The 21,340-nt window shown below is 38.6% G+C and overlaps 1 protein-coding gene across 1 annotated transcript in view; it reads left to right on the top strand.

The window, feature by feature from the left end:
• The window catches only part of ELP2 (elongator acetyltransferase complex subunit 2), a 41,566-nt gene extending 21,823 nt beyond the window's left edge, over positions 1-19,743 (top strand). The window contains exons 11-22 of the mRNA XM_074576423.1: positions 1,299-1,430; positions 1,899-2,048; positions 4,281-4,469; positions 6,545-6,614; positions 9,333-9,428; positions 9,557-9,614; positions 14,741-14,813; positions 15,249-15,435; positions 17,056-17,177; positions 17,681-17,823; positions 18,353-18,466; positions 19,456-19,743. Of these exons, the coding sequence (XP_074432524.1) occupies positions 1,299-1,430; positions 1,899-2,048; positions 4,281-4,469; positions 6,545-6,614; positions 9,333-9,428; positions 9,557-9,614; positions 14,741-14,813; positions 15,249-15,435; positions 17,056-17,177; positions 17,681-17,823; positions 18,353-18,466; positions 19,456-19,612 (1,491 nt within the window). The 3' untranslated portion in view covers positions 19,613-19,743. The remainder of the gene's footprint in view (positions 1-1,298; positions 1,431-1,898; positions 2,049-4,280; positions 4,470-6,544; positions 6,615-9,332; positions 9,429-9,556; positions 9,615-14,740; positions 14,814-15,248; positions 15,436-17,055; positions 17,178-17,680; positions 17,824-18,352; positions 18,467-19,455) is intronic.
• Positions 19,744-21,340: the final 1,597 nt, after the last annotated feature.

The following is a 21,340-nucleotide window of genomic DNA, read 5'->3' as shown; positions in this document are numbered from 1 at the left end:
TAGTTCGGCTGAAATTGTTTGTATTGGGTTATGCCAGTCATTGTTCATGATCTTTCCTGGCGCAAAGAAAGTTATAATCCTCTCTTGGGTGAAAAAAAGAGAATTACAGTAGTGCATTTAATTTTTCCCCTGTTCCATTGAAAAGTTCTTGTGCCTTTCTACTTGATGTAGAAATTACTTCATAATAGGGTGAGATGCCATTTGTTGTCCCTAGTTATAACACTTAGTGGTGGCTAAATTTACAAGCTTCTAAAAATGGGTTGCGCAGTAAAGCTTATTGCAAATTGTTAATCTTTTTACGTTCCATTTGCATTGGTTAGACCTCAAACATGCAGCTTGCAGTTCAGATCAGACATTTTAACTGCAACAATCCTTTTTGCATTGAGGGAGGGAAACCTAAGCTGGAAGCATGCAGGGAGGAAGGACACAAGGGGAACAACCCATTTTCTTTTTCATTTTGATACGATGAACAAGAAGTCTTCACAAAATCATTCCCTTGGTCAGAGGTGAGACTAGAATTCTGCCTCTAGCATGGCATATCAAAATCACTTCTATATGAGCGGTATTTTTTTTGAATGATTGCTAACAAAATGGATATTCTAGTCCACCCTGCCATTTAGAATGAGGTATGGACTCATTCCATTGTGATCTTAAAAACAGCTGTATAATAATGGGGGAACTGTTAAGAGTTCAGCTTGAAAGGAATTGTAGTCTTGTCTCTTGAATAAAACTTGAAAATGTAACTTAAATAATCTTTTAATGTTATACTGTTATATGTAATGTTATGTAATCTTTTAATGTTGTATGTACACTGGCAAACAATGTTACTTGAAAGAGAAACAGGGAAGTGGAAATATGGTAGTAAATATTGGAAATTAAGAAAAAAAAAAAAAGGTAATTGGGAACCATTGTTCCTTTGGACCGTTTCTCCATTTTGTGCAACAGAGCAATAGCAAGGCAACAGATGACAAGAAACTGTCGCATCCAACAGACTGGACTGAAACGTAGAAAGGTTAGGTTCTTGTCTCATCTAGTGTAGTGTTTATTTTCCTGTGGGGGATTGAGCAAGATCCTATCCCAAGATATTTAGGAAGGGAGGGTCCATTAAAGTGTCATGCAGCTTTAATTCACCTGATATTTTAGGGTTTAACTTTGCAATCAAAATATTCTTTAAAGGTATTTTTGTGCGTAACGTGAACTCTTGCCTATAGCTAAATTTTCATCTCATGAGATTAGAGTGAGTTTATATGAATGAAAGGCCATTTTCATGGGTAATTCACTTCTGATCATTTATTCAGGTGCGGGTCGGTGAAGTGGGTGGCAATACCCTTGGATTTTTTGACTGCCAGTTTAGTCCAGATGGTTCAATGATTGTTGCTCATGCTTTTCATGGAGCACTACACCTTTGGAAACAGGCTACAGTTAATAAGGTATGTTGTTTTTTTAATAGTAGTAGTACTTAAAAGAATCATGTGTCACTTGAGATAAGTTCTATTGCTAATAGAAAAGTGTAACAGTACAATAGAAAATTGATGATTGAAATAGTCCTTCTCTGGATATATTATTTTGTAGGAGTCTCACTCCTGCACAGAAGGGAAGTTGCAATCTCCCGGGCTCTAAAACCTGTTGCTTCCCTGTGGGAACCATAAGTCAGTAGAACAGACTGAGCTCTTTTGTGGTTGTGCTTTGTTCAGAAGTGGCAGCTGAAGCAATAACACAAGTTTCTTTTACATTGGAACAATAAATCAGAATCTTTAGCTGTTCAGAGTTCTAATGATTCGCTGTACTCGTGTCTTTTTTTCTGCCTTCTTAATAAAGATGTTGATACTTTTATTTTGGTTAGAATATGCCAATCAGTCAATTGAAAATCCTTGCTTCTTTGGTGACTTTTTTAATAGAAAGAATGGACTCCACAAGTTGTGATTTCAGGACATTTTAACAGCGTAGAGGATGTAAAGTGGGATCCAGAAGGAGAGTTTATCATCAGTGTTGGTTCTGATCAAACTACTAGACTCTTCGCTCCATGGAAAAGAAAACAAGAGACAGAGGTACTATCTTCAAAGATTGTGCGAGCTTGGTGAAGAGGGCTTGCCTGTCCTGAGTTTGGAACAAGTCACCTGAATGTAACTCAAACCTAAATTTCCCCTAGCCATAATCTGTTCCAAACTGATTGTGTAAATGCGCGATTTGGTCATTCTGTATGTGGTATTTTCACTTTAAAAATACTAATGGCAGTGTTTTAGCAATCACATAGCATGACTGCTGTTTGATCCACAGTTTGTCTCCAGATTACCTTCAGTTAGTGTTCTCCCAGGATCTTAAAAACCAGCCTCTGCAGTAACTCAGGAGGAGGCATACATGGCTGATTCTAATAGGGAATCGTAAAGAAACTTAGCTTTGGTTGCATTTTTTTGCACAAGCTTAATCTAAGCAAAATTCTTACTCTGTTTTTTACACTATTTTGTTCATGACTCTGTTTTACTAGAATGATTATCTAAACTGCATGAGTGCAGTTGGTACGTGTGCAAGCAACTTTCAGGAAGAATTATTTATGAGTAACTTTATGTGTGCCAAAATAAGTCTAAATTTTGGTGTGGGAAATCTTGTCTAGGAATGCAAAAGTTCTCATTTCTAGTGGCTCATGCATTTTCCTCGTCTACAAATACAGCTTTTTCTGGCAGAACACTAGTAATGTTCCACTTGGGAAGCTGGCCGACACTAGGTTGATTGAAGTCATATGAGGCCCTGTGCAAACTGTGCTATTAGTTGGGGGAGGCAAAGGGTGGCTGTTGCAACTGTCTCATCAAAGCTTCTGTTGTATAGACCAGCACAGGATGTCTGATGTTTTTGGGAGAGTGAATTTGGCATCAATTCCTTGATTTCCTTCTTCCAGGTCCCACGGAAGTGGTGGCAATCCCAGCTCAAGTGCTAAGCTTTGTCTTTTATTGTGGAAGGACATCTTCAGTTTCCTTCCCTGCCTTTTCCCCTAATCTCTAATCTGGAGGGTACAACAGCTCTGGGTTTTTGTTTTTTTGGTTTTTTTTTTTTTCCTTTTTCTTCCTATTATGTGCTGTGTTCTAAGTATGCAAAAATGCACCTAGTAAAAAGTAAGAGGGGTTTATTGCACTGTTTGTTTGTTTGTTTGCTTGTTTGTTAAAAGAATCCTTTTTTCTCATTGGAAGATAATCAAGTTCTTGTGAAAACATGAGATTTTGTAGGATTTCTCAGATATTCCATTTATGTTCTATCGGAAGCTTCAACATTCAAAACTCAATTGAATTTTCAGTGTGATACATGCAGTTTGCAGTCAATGTAGTGCCTTTCCTTATGCTTGTATGATATCTAGTACAATGTAAATTCTGTTTTGGCTGCAATTTTCCAAGCATTGTAATGCTGAAGTACTCTAATTCTAATTCTGCTAGCACACCGCGTTTTTCCAACTGAAGTATCATGCAGGAGTAGTAGCAAATGACACACTTTCATGAAAAGATTTTTAGTATTTGCCAGAGAACATTTTTTTTTGTTTGGGTTTTTTTTTTGAAGAAGCTAATATTCTTTGCTTAATGTGACTATAAAACTAACTTGTCTGTTTAATTTCTGGTCAGCTGTTAAGTCTGTTTTTCTTGGATTAATACTTGAAGCATGGATATGAGTATTTCAGGAAACTAGAAAAAAAATCAATACTTCAAATGAAAACACTTCTAAAATAGTCAGGATTTTCCAGATGTTTTTCCTATAAGAAGCTATTTTAATTTTGTCAGTTTTTTGCAAAGCTTCTATTAAATGGTCTCATTAAAATCAAGTATTTAAAGAAAGGGGGAAAGTAGGAACCTTTCCCTGACAGCAGTGCTGTTGTGTGAATGAAGCAAGGTAATTATCTTTACCTTTCTTACATCTTTCAGAGCTACAGTTTTTGAAAGTAGTAAGTAACATACGATCCTTCTTTTGCTTAAGCAAATTATGTCCTATTCCTGACCGCGTAGCATAAAGAAGTCACAGTAAGTGTGGTGTGCCCTTAGTAACAAAGGTGAGCAAATGCCTTAAGCATATCTGTGCAGGGACACGGTTTACTAATTACAGGAATTGTTTGGTGGAAAAATAGGATTTAACTGATGTAAGTGAGCTTGCATTAGTTTTCTGAATGTCAGTAGAAGGTTGCTGTTAGCTTTCCTTTATGTTAATAAAGTCAGCAAGTAAAGTATTAGTACCTTTTTGGAACCCAAAGTCTTGCTGCTTCTCTGGTTAAGAATTCTGTTTTAACTGCGTGTCTGTTTGTTTAGGTAACCTGGCATGAAATTGCAAGGCCTCAAGTACATGGGTATGACATGCGTTGTCTGGCAATGATCGGCCGGTTTCAGTTTGTGTCGGGAGCAGATGAAAAAGTGCTTCGAGTTTTTCGTGCTCCCAAGAATTTTATAGAAAATTTCAGTAACATCACTGGAATTCCAATGGAGAAGCTGTGCTCCCACGTAAGTATGCTAACGCAATGCTAAATGAAGACAGCCCTCTTCTGTGTAAATAAAATTAATGCTTTAGAAAATGTCAGATTGCACTAAACTCCATAAAAATTCTTTTAATGGTTCTGAAACCTTAACCTTGTTTTTCCTTTCCCTTCTATTTGTTTCCATGTGTGTTGTTTCATACGTATTTTCATGGTGTTGTCTTATAACACAGGTTGTATTTGAAACTAAACCAAGACCTAGTGTCTGTCTGAAGATTGGAAAGAGTATGGACAAATTTTAAATAAGTCAGACCAAGTAGACTACTGTACACACTTCGTGATTTGAAAGCAAACAATAAAGCCTGGGAATCTGCTTCTCCTTAATTTAAGGGTGTAGTGGTCTTGTCTAGATGTAATTATTGTTGTGTAGTTATGTGTAGTTTTTTAATTGTATGCTTGGAAATAGAGTAAAGCTTTCTGCACTATAGTTAGTTGTTACATATAAATATTTATAAATATACACTTGCTCGTGCTTTATTTCCTCTTGGCATTGAGAATTTTCTTGAGGCCTTTACATTCCAGTTCTTAGTTGTTGATAAATATACTTTCCTACTCTGTGGAAAGATGTCTGCAGAGTTGCCGTCCTTTGCTCCCCATTTGCTTTAATGCTGTTTTTCTCTGCATTTTGTAGAGCAGAGCTCATTCAGGATAGTTGCCTCTGTACAGTACCTTACATGCTCTTTGCATTTCTGTCTCAAAAGCAGTGTTTCCTGTGCAGCTTCTCAGAGATGGATTAGCCTTTCCATTTAATTTAACAATTGAAACATCCAGGAAAGAAATCTATTCATTTTTGATAGCAAGAAGTTACATAAGTAGCTGTTTAGCACTTTAATTCGTAAGATTTTGTAAGCATTTGCGTTAATGATGTTGTACAAATAACATTGTGCTTTTATAATGCTGGCAGATGTCGTTATTTTACTTTTATGTAGACTTTCTTTATCAGCTCTTCCGTTTGAGTGCTATTTTTTGATTCATGATATCACGAAGTGTTTCACATGGGCTTTGTTTAAAGAGGAAGGCTGTGTGAGCTCTAATGATACAGCTACTCTTAAATATCTTTATTGAAATTGTTTTCTGTGAATGCTTTTTTTCATTAGAGGGTAAGCTTTTTCTTAATTTGCCTCAAATGCCTTCCCAAAAGAAGTACTTAAAACCCAAAAAGCCAGCTTTCCATTCAGAAAGGGTTGAATAGGATTATATTCAGTTCAAATCCATGGGATTGTATTATATTTTGGGTTGTAATAAAGAACTATTTTTGTTTTAGAGGCCTTAGACTGCTGTGTTTCTCTCATACATTTTCTTATCAAAATATGAACATTTAAATAAATAACATAATTTTTTAAGCTGTCACCTAAATTATTAATCCAATTCTGTAAAACAGGCTTTCTTTGAACTTTGCAGACACTGTAAGGGAGGGGTTTTACAGCTATTAAATCTTTCCATCTGCACAAAGGGCTGCAAGTTCACTTACCCTTTCCAGATTTTGGCTTTTTCCCCATAGCTTTATGGAAGTATTTTATGTCTGATGGTTTGTATTTCCTCTGCGCTGCTCTAAACAGCCACGTACTCCAGCCGTGTCTCTGTGCTGTGTACTCTGTTGTGTTTGAAGGTGTGGGCACAGGCACTCACCCTCTGTCCCCTTTTACAAAGTGTTGCTTTATTATTTCACCTCAGAACAGACTGTTTCCCAGTCCTGTTGTGTTAAAAACTGCAGCGCACTCAGTTGATTAATTATCATGTATATCCTAGAACAGTTAAGATTGTGGAAGAAAACCCATATTTAGGGATGAAGATGCATGCTTTGCAGCAAAACCCTTGAGCTGAGGCCTTAGAAAAGCTTTTTTTTTTTTTTTTTCTGGCAGGGTACTGGTTGTCATTTTGTCCAGGGTATGTTCTGGATGAGTTGGGAGTTTTTCAAAGTGCCCCCTTTCACTTCTCTGAAAAAGTCTCTTTTTATCACAGGGATTCCTTAAAATGTGGCCTTTGAAACCTGAACCTACACGACAATCTGTGTGTAAACTTTTTTTTTTTTTTTAAATTCAGCAATCATCTGATCTTCCGGAAGGTGCAACTGTGCCAGCTTTGGGATTATCCAATAAAGCTGTTTTTGAAGGTATGGCTTATGAGAAATAATGGTGATGGTGCTTCATGTGGAAACTTTTTTTTAAAATGATTGTTTTACCGTACGCCTTTTTGTTAGGGCTGTCATAGAATCATAGAATCTTCATAGTTGGGAAGAACCTTTGAGATCATCGAGTCCAACCATACACACACAAAAAAACCCCACAATCTCTGTCACTAGAGCATGCCCTGAAGTGCCAAATCTAGACGTTTCTTAAACACCTCTAGGGATGGTGACTCAACCACCTCCCTGGGCAGGCTGTTCCAGCGCCTGACCACTCTTTCAGGAAAGTAATTCTTCCTAATATCTAACCTAAACCTCCCCTGCTGCAGCTTCAGACCATTTCCTCTGGTCCTGTCATTACTCACTTGGGAGAAGAGGCCAGCACCCACCTCTCTCCAACCTCCTTTCAGGTAGTTGTGGAGGGCAATGAGGTCTCCCCTCAGCCTCCTCTTCTCCAAACTAAACATGCCCAGCTCCCTCAGCCTCTCCTCATTGTAAGCTTGATTGCAAGTTTAGAATCTAGAAATAAAATTGTACGGAGTGTTTATTTCTCTGGTAGCCCCTAACTATGGTGCTTAAAAATAAAAATGTGAGAATCATTCCTCCCTTTCTCTGCCTTTGGTTTCTCCCCTAAATATCCGCTAATGTCTAGTGCAAACCCCAAATGCCCTTTCCCTGCCTTCCGTACTGTGTTCCAGCCCCTGTGGGAAGTAACCCTGCTCAGTCTGTGCAGAGCTCCCCAGAGCCTCTCCTCTTGATTCATCTTGATGCATTTCACGTGGATGCTGGGGCACATCACTCTCCTGTGATGGGTCTGGGAGTAGCCAGGACAGGATATTATTTGAATTCCCCCATCAGCCATTGTTCCTCTGTTTTCTCCATGCTCACTACCTGTGCCCCCCCACCAATGAGTTTTATGAATGATGAATTTTAGCAAAAAAAATTGGTATTGAATAGTGTACTATGAAAACTAGGTTCAGGGTTGTTAAAGCATGGCTACCTTTAGTTACTTTTTGTTGCTCTGTAAAATACCTTGACCTCTGAAGATGCATTCTGGAGTCCTTTTCACACTCTCCTCAAATGTTGGCGCCCTTGTAGAAGCTTATAGAAGTAATGCTGCTTTGAAGGGGGATCAGTCACATTTTCTGTTCCAGTGAAAATAGCCATAAACCTTCTCCAGGTAAATGGTGCTTTGTGAAAGCATTTGGGAAGGAAGAATTAGTTAGCCAACAGGAACTAATATTCCGTCGGTGAAGGCTGGTGAGGCATCAGATGAATTTCTTGGAGAGGTGGTGGGGTTTGCGTTGTGGGGGAACAAGAATGGAGGAACAAACATCTGTCTAGAATGATAAAAATAACTGAGTAGTTTCTTGAGACTGGGGATGGGACTGGTGATCTGGTGCTTAACAAAGTCGCTGGTAAAAATGCACTTATACTGGAATGTACAAATTAGGTCAGACCTGGTTTTTCTCTGCTTAAAGCATTGTCAGGAGGTGTGAATTAAAAAAGGAAGCATTTTAATAAGCTTTGTGTCCAGGGTCTTCAGTGGCAATACAGCTAAATTTTCCTAAATCTTCTGTGAGAGAAGAGTAGCTTTGTTGTTCTTGAAGTAACTTATAAAATATGTTATGGCAAAACCTCTTTTCTCTGCTTTCTCATGAGTACTTCCACTGAGAGAGGGAACAAAACTTCCTTCTCCTAGAGTATCGTCACACACAGAATAACTGATTTCCATTGGTTTGTGTGGCACATCCAGAAGCAGCACTCTGAGTAGAAAAGCTGTCAAATTTTCCTGCATGATCCACCATTGCCCACCCAATGCTGTCAGCACTGATGGCTTAGGTTAAAGCCCCACAGACCTCTCTTCTTGCTTACTCTGCAGAGGAATCTTCATGGTGAGCAATGATCAGATAGTGGTCTCAAATTAGATAGATGTTGCTAATCTCATTTTCAAGGGGAGAGAAGACAGGATGAATGAGAAGATAGTCTTTCTATTCTGCTTTTTTTGTACCTGCTCTTTTAAACTGCTGTATTTGAAATGTACATTTGGCAAAAAGTTAGATTCTGGCTGAGAGCAACTGTTCTCCAACACTGTGTCTCTTTCTTAAATAATACTTTCAAAGTGAAGGACAGAGTTGAACTTTAACTTAAAATTAACTGAGTAATTTCAGTTACTTCTGGTATTTTTGTTTAAAGCCAAGGACTGAGTCCTCAGCGGTTTTGCTGAAGTCTGCAAATCTAGATACACTTCTGCAAGTATGGCTTTTCGTGTAGGGGTGTACATTACATTTAGGAATTCATCACTTGTATCTGAGATTTTGGCTCAAACATTTTCAAACACAGAGTGAAAGGTTTAACGTTGGGGAATCACAGGTTCAACTATTGGTGACTGCTTCTTTCAGATAAATCAAGGTCTCTTTAAGAATCTCTAAAAGAGACTGTGCTGATGGAGAGAGGTCAGTCTTGTAATGGAATTAGTCCAAAGATTAGATTTATTTTTTTTTTCTCTTCTCTTCGTTACCATGTGCAGTAGAATAACTAGATTCTAATATTCGTATTATTGTAACTCTGGAAGCAGAAAAACCTAATCTCAATTACTTACAATGTAAAAAACAATAGAAGATTTTTACTTGTATAATAAGTGCTCATGTTTTCCCTCCTGTCAAGCATGTTCTCTTCAGCTAATGAAGTCCTTACTTTGAATAGGAGATATGGCTGTTCAACCAGCTGAGGATGAAGAAACATTTAATACCATTTCAAATCAGTATCCTGAGATTTATTTTCAACCCTTGATCCTTACAGGTATGAAATTAATTTCTATTGTAGGAAATAGCAAAAGAGGTTAATTTGGTATAAACTTGAAGCATTATTAAGCTGATTTTTAGATTATGTAGTACCAAGTTTGAATATGTTGTACAAATGTCTTTTAGAACCTCCCCCAGAGGATCACTTGCTGCAGAATACCTTGTGGCCTGAAATTCAGAAGTTGTAAGTTTTATTTTTCTTTTTTATTTAATTTACAAAACTTACAGAAAGGTATTGCATTACATTAATGTAGTCTGGTCTTGTAGCTCTTCCTATTTTACTACCTGATTTGACTTTTTGTGCAATATATTGCTTGTAAAATAAATAAGTTATGTGTATATAAAAATTAGGAAACAATGCAGAAAGTGGTAGTTAAGACTGCTGTGTCTTAAAACTTTGGTTTGCTGTTTTTTTCTGTACCACTGGAATATGTATGTTTTTTAGCACAAAGCTATTCTTTTGAATTTGTAATGATCAGACTTTCATTGTCCCTTGGGATGTTTGTCTTTTGAAGGTCTGTTTAGGGCACCAATCCCTGATTTGTTCTTTTTCCTCTTTGTTGCAAGAGAAGAGCAAGGTTTCTGGTGTGCTATAAGGAACTGTGGCACGTTTTCAGGGCCTTCTCTGTGCTGTGGAATGTGATGGGGCTCTCTTACCATACTGCAGCCTTTGTTTATGTCTGTCTGCTCAGCACATCTGCTTAAAACCTTGCCTATCCTGAAGGTCTCTCTGCGTAAGGAGTTTTCTGCATCTTTCCACTTTGCAACACAGACTTGCAGATCAAATTTGTCTTTCTGGTGTGGAAGTAAAGGCTGAGGCATCAAAGAAGGAGCTTCCCTCTAAAGCTTAACAGAATCGTGAGATGCAATAGGTGGAAGCAGCAGCCAAAATAGGATGTCTCTACTGGTAGAACAAAGTGATGAACGTTGGGTAAAATGGTTACAAGCCCACTTTGGGTATTGAATGCTGACAGAGTGGGTTGTGGATTGCAAAGATAATAGAGTTATGCAGTCATGACAATAATTGTTCTCAGGTTGCAGGGCTTTAGAATTCTTCAGCGGTGTTTTGTTCCTTCTTTTCTGAGATCCATAACAATTTGAAAATGAAGTTTGCCACCTTGTTTGTTCCCTAAGGATCCTGGTAACATTAGGCTACTCTTTTCAACATCTTCAGAGTTTTAGTATCAATCTTCGAAGTATAGCACAAAGAAATGAATTGTCTCAAGCTCTTAGGGGTTTATTTATCTGAGTCCCCTGAAAGAGTGGTCTCACGCAGGAACAAGAAGAATGTTGAGCCTTTGCTGATGACTACAGCTACCTTCATACGTTACCAGTTTTGTGATTTGAGGTGGGGGAGGCGGGAAATGAAAAACTTCGGGGAAAACATTTTTCAGGTTGCTTTCATTTGACTGAGTGGGAGATTTTGTGGGAGTTCGTCTTTACATTCAACTGGGCAGTTAATCAGTCTGCTTTGTATGCTTTTAAGCTCTTTTACTCAAAAGTGCTTCTAAGAGGGGAAACTGGTGGGTATTAGACCATATCTGAACATTTTGTGATTTCTAACTGTTACGTTATCTGTTTCTCCTGTGCATGCTATGGCCGCTAATGCACCCACTCACATAATCAGTTTGATGAGGAATCTTTAAGTAGTGAAAAGGAGCCAAGGCCAAAATTTTTCTTCATTTGCCTTTGACTTTTCTCAGAGTCTAGTGAGACACTAATCTTTCGTATTCTGCTACAGGAGAACTGCCTATCTGATTTTATATCCTGCATTCATTAAAATAACTGCATTTTATGATGGTCCTCAGGTGACTTATCTGAGAAATTCTTCCTGTCTTTAGAGACACTGCTAATGATAAGGGTTCTTTTATGCAAGGGCAACAAGATGTAAAGCATTCATAGGCTTTCAGGTTTTTTGCTCGGGATGATCTTGAAAGAAGTAACATGAAATTACATAATGTAGATTTCAAGTTGCCATAGCAGCAGAAAAACAGTGTGAGGAACTGACTTGCTAAAAATAGCTTGTTTGTCATTGACATTTGTATATTCCCAGCTCTATCTTGACACCAAATTTTGAAGGGATTAGTGTTTGGTTTTGAAAACTGTTTGCATGAGTAGGTTTTAGTGTGAGGAAGTTGCTGAATTTTTTACATAATCTAATAACTTTAAAATAAAAATATGCTAAATCTTGTGAGAGTATGCTAGTCTTTATCCTCTTGGAAAATAACCATAGCGGGTTTGTATGCATCAGGCTGAGATTAAAGCCTGAGTGTTGACATGAATATATGTGTTTATATGTATGCACGTTTCATGTAAGACACTTGGAAGTCTTGAGAGATCCTTTTTGACACTAGAAAATTACTGTAATCATTTGTTTGGACACTTTGAAAGTCCAGTCACTTACCTGTGGATGAAAAATTGCTATGAATTGCACATTGCTAAGGCAAAATCGCTTGTGGTTGTATGGTGGGTTGACCTTGGCTCGACACCAGGTGTCCACCAAAGCTGCTCTATCACTCTCCCTCCTCAGCTGGACAGGGAGAGAAGATATAATGAAAGCCTCATGGGTTGAGATAAGGATGGGGAGATCACTCAGCAATTACCGTCACAGGCAAAACAGACTCAATTTGGGGAAAAATAATTTAATTTATTACCAATCATATCAGAGTAGGATAATGAGAAATAAACCAAAATCTTAAAAACACCTTCCCCCCACCCCTCCCTTCTTCCTGGGCTCAATTTCAGTCCAGTGGCACAGCGGGATGGGGAATGGTGGTTGTCTCTGCTGCTCCTTCCTCCTCAGGGGGAGGACTCTTCACACTCTTCCCCTGCTCCAGCTTGGGGTCCCTCCCACAGGAGACAGTCTTCCATGAACTTCTCATAAGTCTTCCATGGACTTCTCATAAACGTGAGTCCTTCCCATGGTTCTTCACAAACTGCTCCAGTGTGGGTCCTTTCCATGAGGTGCAGTCCTTCAGGAACAGGCTGCTCCAGCATGAGTCCCACCCAGGGTCCCAAGTCCTGCCAGCAAACCTGCTCCAGCATGGGCTTCTCTCTCCACGGGTCCACAGGTCCTGCCAGGAGCCTTCTCCAGCATGGGCTCTCCACGGAGTCACAGCCTCCTGCTCTTGTGTGGGTTCCTCTGTGGACTGCAGGTGGATATCTGCTCCACCATGGACCTCCCTGGGCTGCAGGTGGAGAGCCTGCCTCACCATGGTTTTCACCACAGGCTGCAGGGGAATCTCTGTTCCAGTGCCTGGAGCACGTCCTTCCTCTCCTTCTTCAGTGACCTTGGTGTCTGCAGGGCTATTACTTTTGCATATTCTGACTCCTGTCTCCAGCTGCTGTTGCTGTTGCACAGGGGTTTTTTTTTCCGCTCCCTTCTTAACTATGTTCTCACAGAGGTGCTACCACCATTGCTGATGGGCTCGGCCTTGGCCACTGGCGGGTCCGTCTTGGAGCCAGCTGGCGTTAGCTCTATCGGACATGGGAGACGCTTCAAGCAGCTTCTCCCAGAAGCCACCCCTGTAGCCCCATGGCTACCAAAAGCTTGCCATGCAAACCCAATGCAGGTTGAAAGTGTCATTTTATTATTCATTCATGCAGTTGCTTCTCTCTGTTGTAAAACTCTTTTTGGTGTTGCGCTACATAATGAAGGGATTGGATCGTGTGTATGGGGACAGGGGAAGGGGTTGTACTGGAGCTTCTATACTTGCAAGGCTCATACAGCCTTGTAGACAGCATCTCCTGTTGCCACTAACTTTATTCTCTTTACTGGAGGCAGCACTGGGCTATGTAGGCTGTCAGACTGACCTGCAATAGTCCTGCTTGTGTGACATTGCAAAAGGTGGTATTTTAGGTTTTATTTTAGAGAGAAAGATTTCATTTTAATGCTTCTATTTAGCAAGAATAAAGTTGCATGCAGAAACTCAAGATGTTTCTGTCAAGTGTTCTTCAATACTACATTTAGGAGATAAAACCAGAGTAACTGAAAACTTGTTTCACATGTTGTTCCACAGGTTGTTTTTCCTTCATTGAATTTCAGGAAATTTGTGCTTCTTATGGGATAAATACTTTTCAGTTTTAGAAACTTGACTTTCAGTGGCGTTCGCTACAAAATCATCTCCAGGAATGTGCTTTAAAAGCAAGCATTGTGATAAAACTCCTGCTGGTGGCAGAGTGAGGGGAAGACACAGAGTAATACCTTCATCATTATAAGATACAGTCAAACTTGCAAATTAACGTTCCAATTAAGTGCAGCCACCAGTCCCTCTGCCTGCTGAAGGCCCAGCTACAGTTACACTTCGTGAAAAGCCCAGTGCATCCCCAGTCTTCAGACATGAGTGTGGGAGTCTGTCTGTGGGGATATGCCCAGCAGTGACTCTTCTGGGCTCTGTTCAACAGAGATGGACAGTAATTTGTCATTTAAACAGATGTCCGTTTTGGCTGCAAGTGAAATTCCGTGAACATCAATCCCATGTAAGAACTTCTTTGCAACACTGCAGACCAAAGGAGTTTATTAAGAGAACTGCCCATCTCTTCAGAGCTAAGAATCAAAGGAACCCCTCCGCAAACTGGTGTTTAGCTGATAGTTGTTAGCTGATAGTTGTTCGCTGTATATAGATTGCCTCTCCAGTTTTACTCTACTTCCAGTCTGGTTTGTGACTGATTTTAATTTGTCTTAGTCTGTGTGGCATTTCTGCTTATTCGTTAAATCCCAGTCTGGATATGTGAGCTTGAATTCCAGCAGAACTCATGCAAGGACTGATTAAAAATGTGTTTCTGGAGGAAGCTAGATGTTTTTGTTTCTTTACAATGTTGGTTTCCTTTTCCGACATGATTCTTGTTCTGTAGTTCAGAAATCTTCTTTCAGTATTTCACAGAATAGGTATCCTGTGGATGGCGTTTGTTGTGTATTTCTTTGGTGATCTTCAGCTATGTGGCTTCTCATTTTTATTGGTAGCGTTAAAATTGCTTTACAGGAAAATAAGAATACAATAAATGCTGCTTTAGTCTGCTTTGTTAATCAATAGTGTAGCTTCTGCAGTGCTGATGCTTTAGAACTATCAAATGGGCTGTAGAGATTGTTCTGTAGACCATCCCTAAATATTAAAGAATTTATGCAGATGGTTAAATTGAATGTCGAACATTTTTAGGAATTATTTAGTGTGTAATACTGAAACAGCGGTGAGAAGTTCCTGGCAGGTGCCTTTCATTTTGGAAAAAAAGGATTTAAATTCACATAAGAACCTTGATACATACTGCAAAAATGACTGTGATGTGTTAAATGTCTTTTCACATTTATTTCAGGTATGGACATGGATATGAAATTTTTTGTGTTGCTTGCAATAATTCAAATACTGTAATAGCCTCAGCATGTAAGGTAAGACGAGATTCTAGCACCATCTAGTGAAAAGTGCCGCCAGATGTCTAGGGCAGACAGAGCAGGAGTCAGAATTCAGTTTGGGCTGAATTCTGTTCTTTCACTTAAATGTGAAACATTTTGTATAGATGACAGTTGCCTTGCAAAGATGAGAGTGCACGCTGATAAGCTGTTATTCATAAATTATGTATGATTCATTTGAAAATATTAGTAAGGTAAGTTCTAACAAATGCGGGTATGAAACAGTTTCTTACTGATATATTGTCAGCATTAGTAGAAAGTAGTGAAACAATGTTGAAACTTCACAGAGGAAAGCTGATTCTAACTTGATGGTAAGCCTTAAAACAAGCCCCCTAACATCTTAGTATTTTGAAATGTGTGACTTTTATATTTGCTTTCATTAATTGTCATTCATACTTTTTTCCATCAATGCAGGCTTCCAAAAAAGAACATGCAGCAATTATTTTGTGGAGCACTCGTTCTTGGAAGAAACTGCAGAGTTTGTTGTTTCACAATCTGACTGTTACTCAACTGGCATTTTCTCCTAATGACAAATTTTTATTAGCGGTTTCTAGAGACAGGAGTTGGTCGCTGTGGAGGAAACAAGACTCATCAGAGACAGGTAAGATACGTGAAGTGGATATACACATTTGAAGACTTTGCAGTTTGTTCAATATTTTTGGCTTCAAAATACTTGAAAGAGAATTGTTAAAATATTTTAATGCTATTTTTCTTACAACTTTTAAGAATTAATTGTGTTCTAGGCTCCTGTGGCTTTAAGAAGTGCAATTAATGGTGTATAGGAAAGCTAGAAAAGGAACTAAAATGTGGAGAAGCATATAATCAGGCCTTAAATGCTGTTTGATTGATGGATGTAATGAAGTCAGCTATTTGTCCTGCTGCCTTCCGCTTCTGATTGTATCTTTCATATTTACTGAAATCAAGTATACATGCTGGAGCATAATGCCTGAACTTCAAACTGGTATTCTGGCAAGGAAAACCTTTATCTCTGTGATCTGTGCAGGCTGGGCTGGAAGGTTCATTGCTACACCCATGTCCTGCATAGAGCTGCCTTGTCCCTGTTTGCAGAGTGTGACGCTTTGAGGCTCTTGACAGGATTAATCTCTGTCTTTGGTGTGGCTTTCTGATAATCCTACACGATTGATTAATTGGACTAGAACTGGCTCAGTCTGGAGAAAGAGCTGATAGTAAAGATTCAGTTGACTTTCTCATTACAACTTTGAGCTTTGCAAAATCATGAGGAGATTGCTATTGAACACTAATGGATTCCTCGAACAGATGCTTGTACTGAAAATGATTATCATTGCCCTGTTGGCTTAGTAGCACATAAACACTACTCGACTCTATAGAGTTTTCCTAGAGACTTGGCAGTGAGTTTTGGCCCCTTCAGACAGGGTCTGGCTGTATACTGGCTTGAAATTTCTGTTCTATTCAGACTTCTATTTTAAAGTCTGGCGTATTGTCCACAGTAGTTACACAATGTTTCAGGATAAGGAGTATGAATTCTCATCGGAAGTAGAGGAAATCCTCTTTTCATCTGTTCATCAATAACTTTTCTGTCTACAAAGAGCATCATTATCAGTGTAAAGCAAAACTGCTGGTATTGGCATCCCAATAAGTGGTTATTCAAAGTCTATGCTCCAAAATTACAGCCTTTTCTGCTTAGGAAAAGCATTCCGATTTACTGATCTACTGATTAGATTTATTGCCTGATTGTATCCATATTGAAATGGCAGCCTGTCTCTGGGAACAGATGAATCTTTACAATTGGATCATTATGATTTGAGCTCTTGGGGCTTTACTGGTAAATAGGAACTGTAGTGAAATCACTGGGGATAGGTGTACACATGGTAAACTTTGCACTATACTAAAACTTTTGAAGCCACTGTTCCTATGAAAAACTTGTAGAGAAAGAACTTGAAGGTCTTAAACATGGACTTAAATTCTTCTGAAACGGGTATGCATGTAGAAGATCAAACTGTTCTTACTGTTTTGTGCTAGAAGGGTTGACTGATAGGGTCTTGAACAAGTGCTAATTATCATAGTGATAAGTGTTGGAAAAAAAATACTTATGTGGTGCTAAGTATTCCCAATTGCTTTAAAGATGAGTGCAATAATGTCTGAGTTTATTACTGGAGTTCTTACATAAAGTTGAGTAATAATTACTTCTTATATGTAAAGTCGTTGAAGCAAGGGTTTTCCTCGTTATGTTTTATTCCAGGACCAGTCTTCAGTTGCTGTGCATACACAGACAAAAATACAGCTGTTCACAGTCGAATCATTTGGTCTTGTGATTGGACACCAGATAGCAAATATTTTATTACTGGCAGTCGGGACAAAAAGGTAATTAATATTAAAGGAATTTTAAAAGCCCAGAATTATTTAAAACACATTTTAGATTAGCAAATGCTGTGTTCTGATGAGCCCATATTCTATAAATATACAAAAAGCTTGTTGTGTGTATTACCACAGAAATCGGTGAGACTTTCATATGCTAAATAAAGTGCTTGAATATGTATGTACAAGACTGTGGTCTGCCAGTTGGACTTTCTCTCTTTTCATACAGTAAGACAAGCATATGTCATGTAACTCTTATTCATCTCTAAGTTTTTCTTTCACTTTCATAATAAAACATAACTGTTTTTGTTGTGAGTATCTTTAATGAAATCGGACAGACCGGCTAAAAAGTTGAATCTTTGTAGATAGACATTTTTTTACTATTTTTGAGGTCATCCACTTTGTTCTCTGCCCTGGAAATGTTTTAACTGAGTTATTCCTTACGTTTTTGTAAATGCATTTACAAGAAGTTTAAAGTGAAAATTCCTAGATGATTCTCTTTGTTACAGGTCATTATCTGGGGCCAGTGTGATTTACCTGTGACTACTGAAGGGAATATGTTGGATTCAGTCAAGCCCTGTTCAGCAGTACTGGATGCCGGGGATTCTGTTACTGCTGTTAGTATCAGCCGTGTGCTTGCTCCTGATGGAAGGTATTACTGTTTTTCTGTAATGCCATTTTGTGTTTGAAATTGGTATTTTTCCCCTTTAGTCAGTTTCCTGTGGCTAAACAGCTCCTAAAATCTACCTGTCAAATATTTTGACCATTCTTTGACTGAACAAACTACTTTTTTCTTTCCTAGCCTTCTTTTTAGGTGTATGGTGACTTCTCCAAACAGTTTAACAAAAAAAAAAAACCAACAAGGGGTGGAGGGGGGCATGAACACATCTGAAACACATTCATTCTTCTAACAATATTGACTGATCTGATGTTGTAATAACCTCCTTATTTTTTGCTAAAGAAATGTATTTTGCAGGTTTCTGCTTTGCTCACTTCTTATGAAGAAGCTTTGATTTAAATTGTGCTTTTTTTTTTTTTTTAAATGGAAAAGTAAAAGTTGATTTGAAAGGCAAGGTGCAACACTGTTTGAGTGCTAGTTCTTTCTAGCTTGCATTAGAGCCAGCTTCACTGAGCTGCCTACTGCAGTCTCTTCAGAACTAATGCCGTCATTCTCTTGGTAGATATATTGTTGCGGTAGGCTTAGAGAGTGGGAAGATTATCTTGTACACATGGAAGCAAAGTGGGCAAGAGCCAGCAGTAGCTGATTGGACCACTTGTGTGGAGATGGATAACAGGTATGTCTTTTGAAGTAAGTTAGGAGCAAGGAAGTGTTACTCTTGAGACTAATAGTTCTGGAGTTTTGTTCTTATACTATAAAATGATATGAAGCTGGTTTATTTGTATATCGGGATTGTTATCCTTTTAGGAAAAGGTTGATCCCTGAAAGTCTAAACATGTCTTTAAGCAAAACCTGGAAATAAAAATATTGGTTATTTAGACTTATTTAAAAAAACCACCAACAAACCCCAATGAAAACTAGGAGGCGTGTTAAATCCCAAAATACTTTGTGCTATGCAAATGCATGCTTGAGAAGTATTACCCTTTGTTGGCCCCACTTCGGAGGAGAAAAAAAAAAAAGCTTTATTACCTTTAGCCATAAAATAAGATGATAGAAAACACTGAAGGGGGTGAAAAGAATAACTGTCTATATACATTAGCAACACATTTTGGAGTGGATGACAGCAAGTTTTCAGGAGCAGCTTCTAGAATAATCAAAGGAATGACAGTCTAGGTGTGGTAATGCTGCAGCGACAGCTAGAGAAAGTCTCTGTAGAAACACTTTGAATATTTCACTTGGAGCAGTCTCCTAGATTCTTCCTTCACATACTGGCATTGGCAGTACCAGAAATGAAAGATGATTGTGACTTTGGCCTGTGTGTGCTTAAAGGGAATTAGAGACACCAGATAACAGGAAATAGCAGGCTAAAAGCTGGAAATCTGTCATATCTCAGTAACTGAGATGCTAGACCTGCAGCTTAATGTGATAAGGCTTGAAATCAATAGCTGTTTAAATTATTGATGAGCGAGAGGATAAAATGTCATTAGTGTTAATGGCCCTACTTATTTTAAGAACTTAATACCTGCTGGTTGTCACAAATCATTTTTTCCTCAGTTGTTAGTGTTAAAAGAAGAGTACTAATTACATAAATGTTGATGTTTACACTCACACGCCCAACTGTGTTTGACATTTTGCAGTTTATGTATGGATTTCTTTTTGTTGCAGCCAAAGTCATGCTCTTGCTGTGAAACGTTTATGTTGGAGACACCATGCGGGCAGAGCTGGACATAATGATCAGAACAGCAGTGAGTGGTTGCAGCTTGCAAGTTGTGGAGCTGATCACTGTGTTAAGATATTCAATGTCAACAGATTTGCTCTGTAGCAAAGGCAGCAGGCCTGTCTCTGCAGAAAGAATTCACAACATTTTATTTCAGCTTTAACCATTTTGATTGTTGAATTTTCTGTTTTCTGCTGTGGAAGGTGAAACAACTGAAATATAACTTATTAAAGCAACTTTTGTGGTAGTTTGAAATGTCAAATATTTTTCTAATTCTGCAGTTCCAGGAATATAAAGTGTTTTATATGTTTTAGTTGGTGAATATCCTGGAGCTGAGGGCTGGGAGGTGGGGTAGGGCATGGGAGAAGGATGATGAGACAGCTTTGTTCTCTGTGGCTCTGGGGGTAGGTGGGAAGCTGCCAGTACTTGGGGCATTCTGTGCTTGGGATTGCGAGTGGAGTATTGAATTGTTTTGAACTCCTTATTCCTCTTAAACTCAACTGTCAGTTGACCTGCCAATGCTGACACTGTGGGTTTAAATGTGTGCAGTTAACCAGAGATCAGAGTTAAATATACCACTTTCTCTGATTGCTTTCTGAATGTATATTACGGCCCTGATCTGAGTCTTAGACCACCTTACTTTAGAAGGAGTACTTTGTGTCTGCATGCTTGGACAGGCCCGCTTGTCTGTTTTTCCTATGTATATTCCTCTTCCTTCTGCTGTGCAGGGTGCTGGGCTCATATTTCTTGGTCATGTGGGGCTTAAATCCTAACTCGCAGACCACTTACATCTTCTGGTGGTCTCCCCTGTGGACCTGTGAGTCCTCTCTGAGCAGAGTGCCTTAGAAGAGCCACCTCTTATCTCCTTGAGGGCTGTCCTCTACAGTTTGGGCTGGAAAAGCTTACAGACATCAGTAGGCAGGAGCTGAAAGGTGGTAGCTGTTCCTTATACTGCCTTTGGACTCTTCCTGACTTTTGAGTGCTCCTTACCTGTTCTGGTGAGAAGTTGAACTGGTTAACTTATTTGTCTGATTGTCTTGTAATTTAAATAGAATCATAATAGACCTCCTCAGGTCTGTCTCCAATTCCAAAGTCTAATTATAAATCAGTTAAACTTTGGGAGTGAAATTATTTTTGTTCCTGAACAACTTGCTACCCAAACTGGTAGTGCAGAAATAATTGGAATTGTGCTTAACTTTTTACTGTGTTATATCTTTAGCTAAAGAATACAGTTCATTCAGAATGGGCCAAATTCTTTTCAGAATAATTATAGTTTTTGTTTTAAAGGTTTTTTATATTTCAGCTTTTTATTTTCAAATCTGTTTTTCAGCATTAAAAAATTCTTTAAAATTTGTTAGGGGAATAAACCCCCAACTTCTTAATAAAGATGCTTTCCTACATTTCACTTGTGCTTTCCTTATCTGCGTGCTTAAACATTTGAGTAGTGTGTTTTACTTGTCCGGGAATTTTTAAAGAACCATAGGCTGTATGCTGTCAAAAACAAGACAGAACTTATCATTCATGAGGCATCAAAAAGTTGCCAATTGTGGAACTTTATTCTGTGTCGCAATTGTAATTTGGAATCTTACCTACAATGTGATGATAATACTGGATAATGCTTTCCAGTACTAGTACATTTTGCCATGCAGCCACTCTTGCCTGTAGGCAAAAGTGAAATGTCATATTGTCCCTCTCTTTTTATTTTGTGAAATATTGTCATTAAACAAGCATCAGTTATTACATGATTTAGTAATCCATTCCATTACCCCAGGGATTTTTGTGACTCAGTCCCATTGTAGAATATACCTCATTGTTCCAACTTTAAATACATCA

The sequence above is a fragment of the Larus michahellis genome, chromosome 2 (assembly GCF_964199755.1).
Source record: "Larus michahellis chromosome 2, bLarMic1.1, whole genome shotgun sequence".
NCBI lineage: Eukaryota > Metazoa > Chordata > Aves > Charadriiformes > Laridae > Larus > Larus michahellis.
Note: the sequence above shows the minus strand (reverse complement) of the source record. Positions and strands in the feature narration are given on the sequence as shown.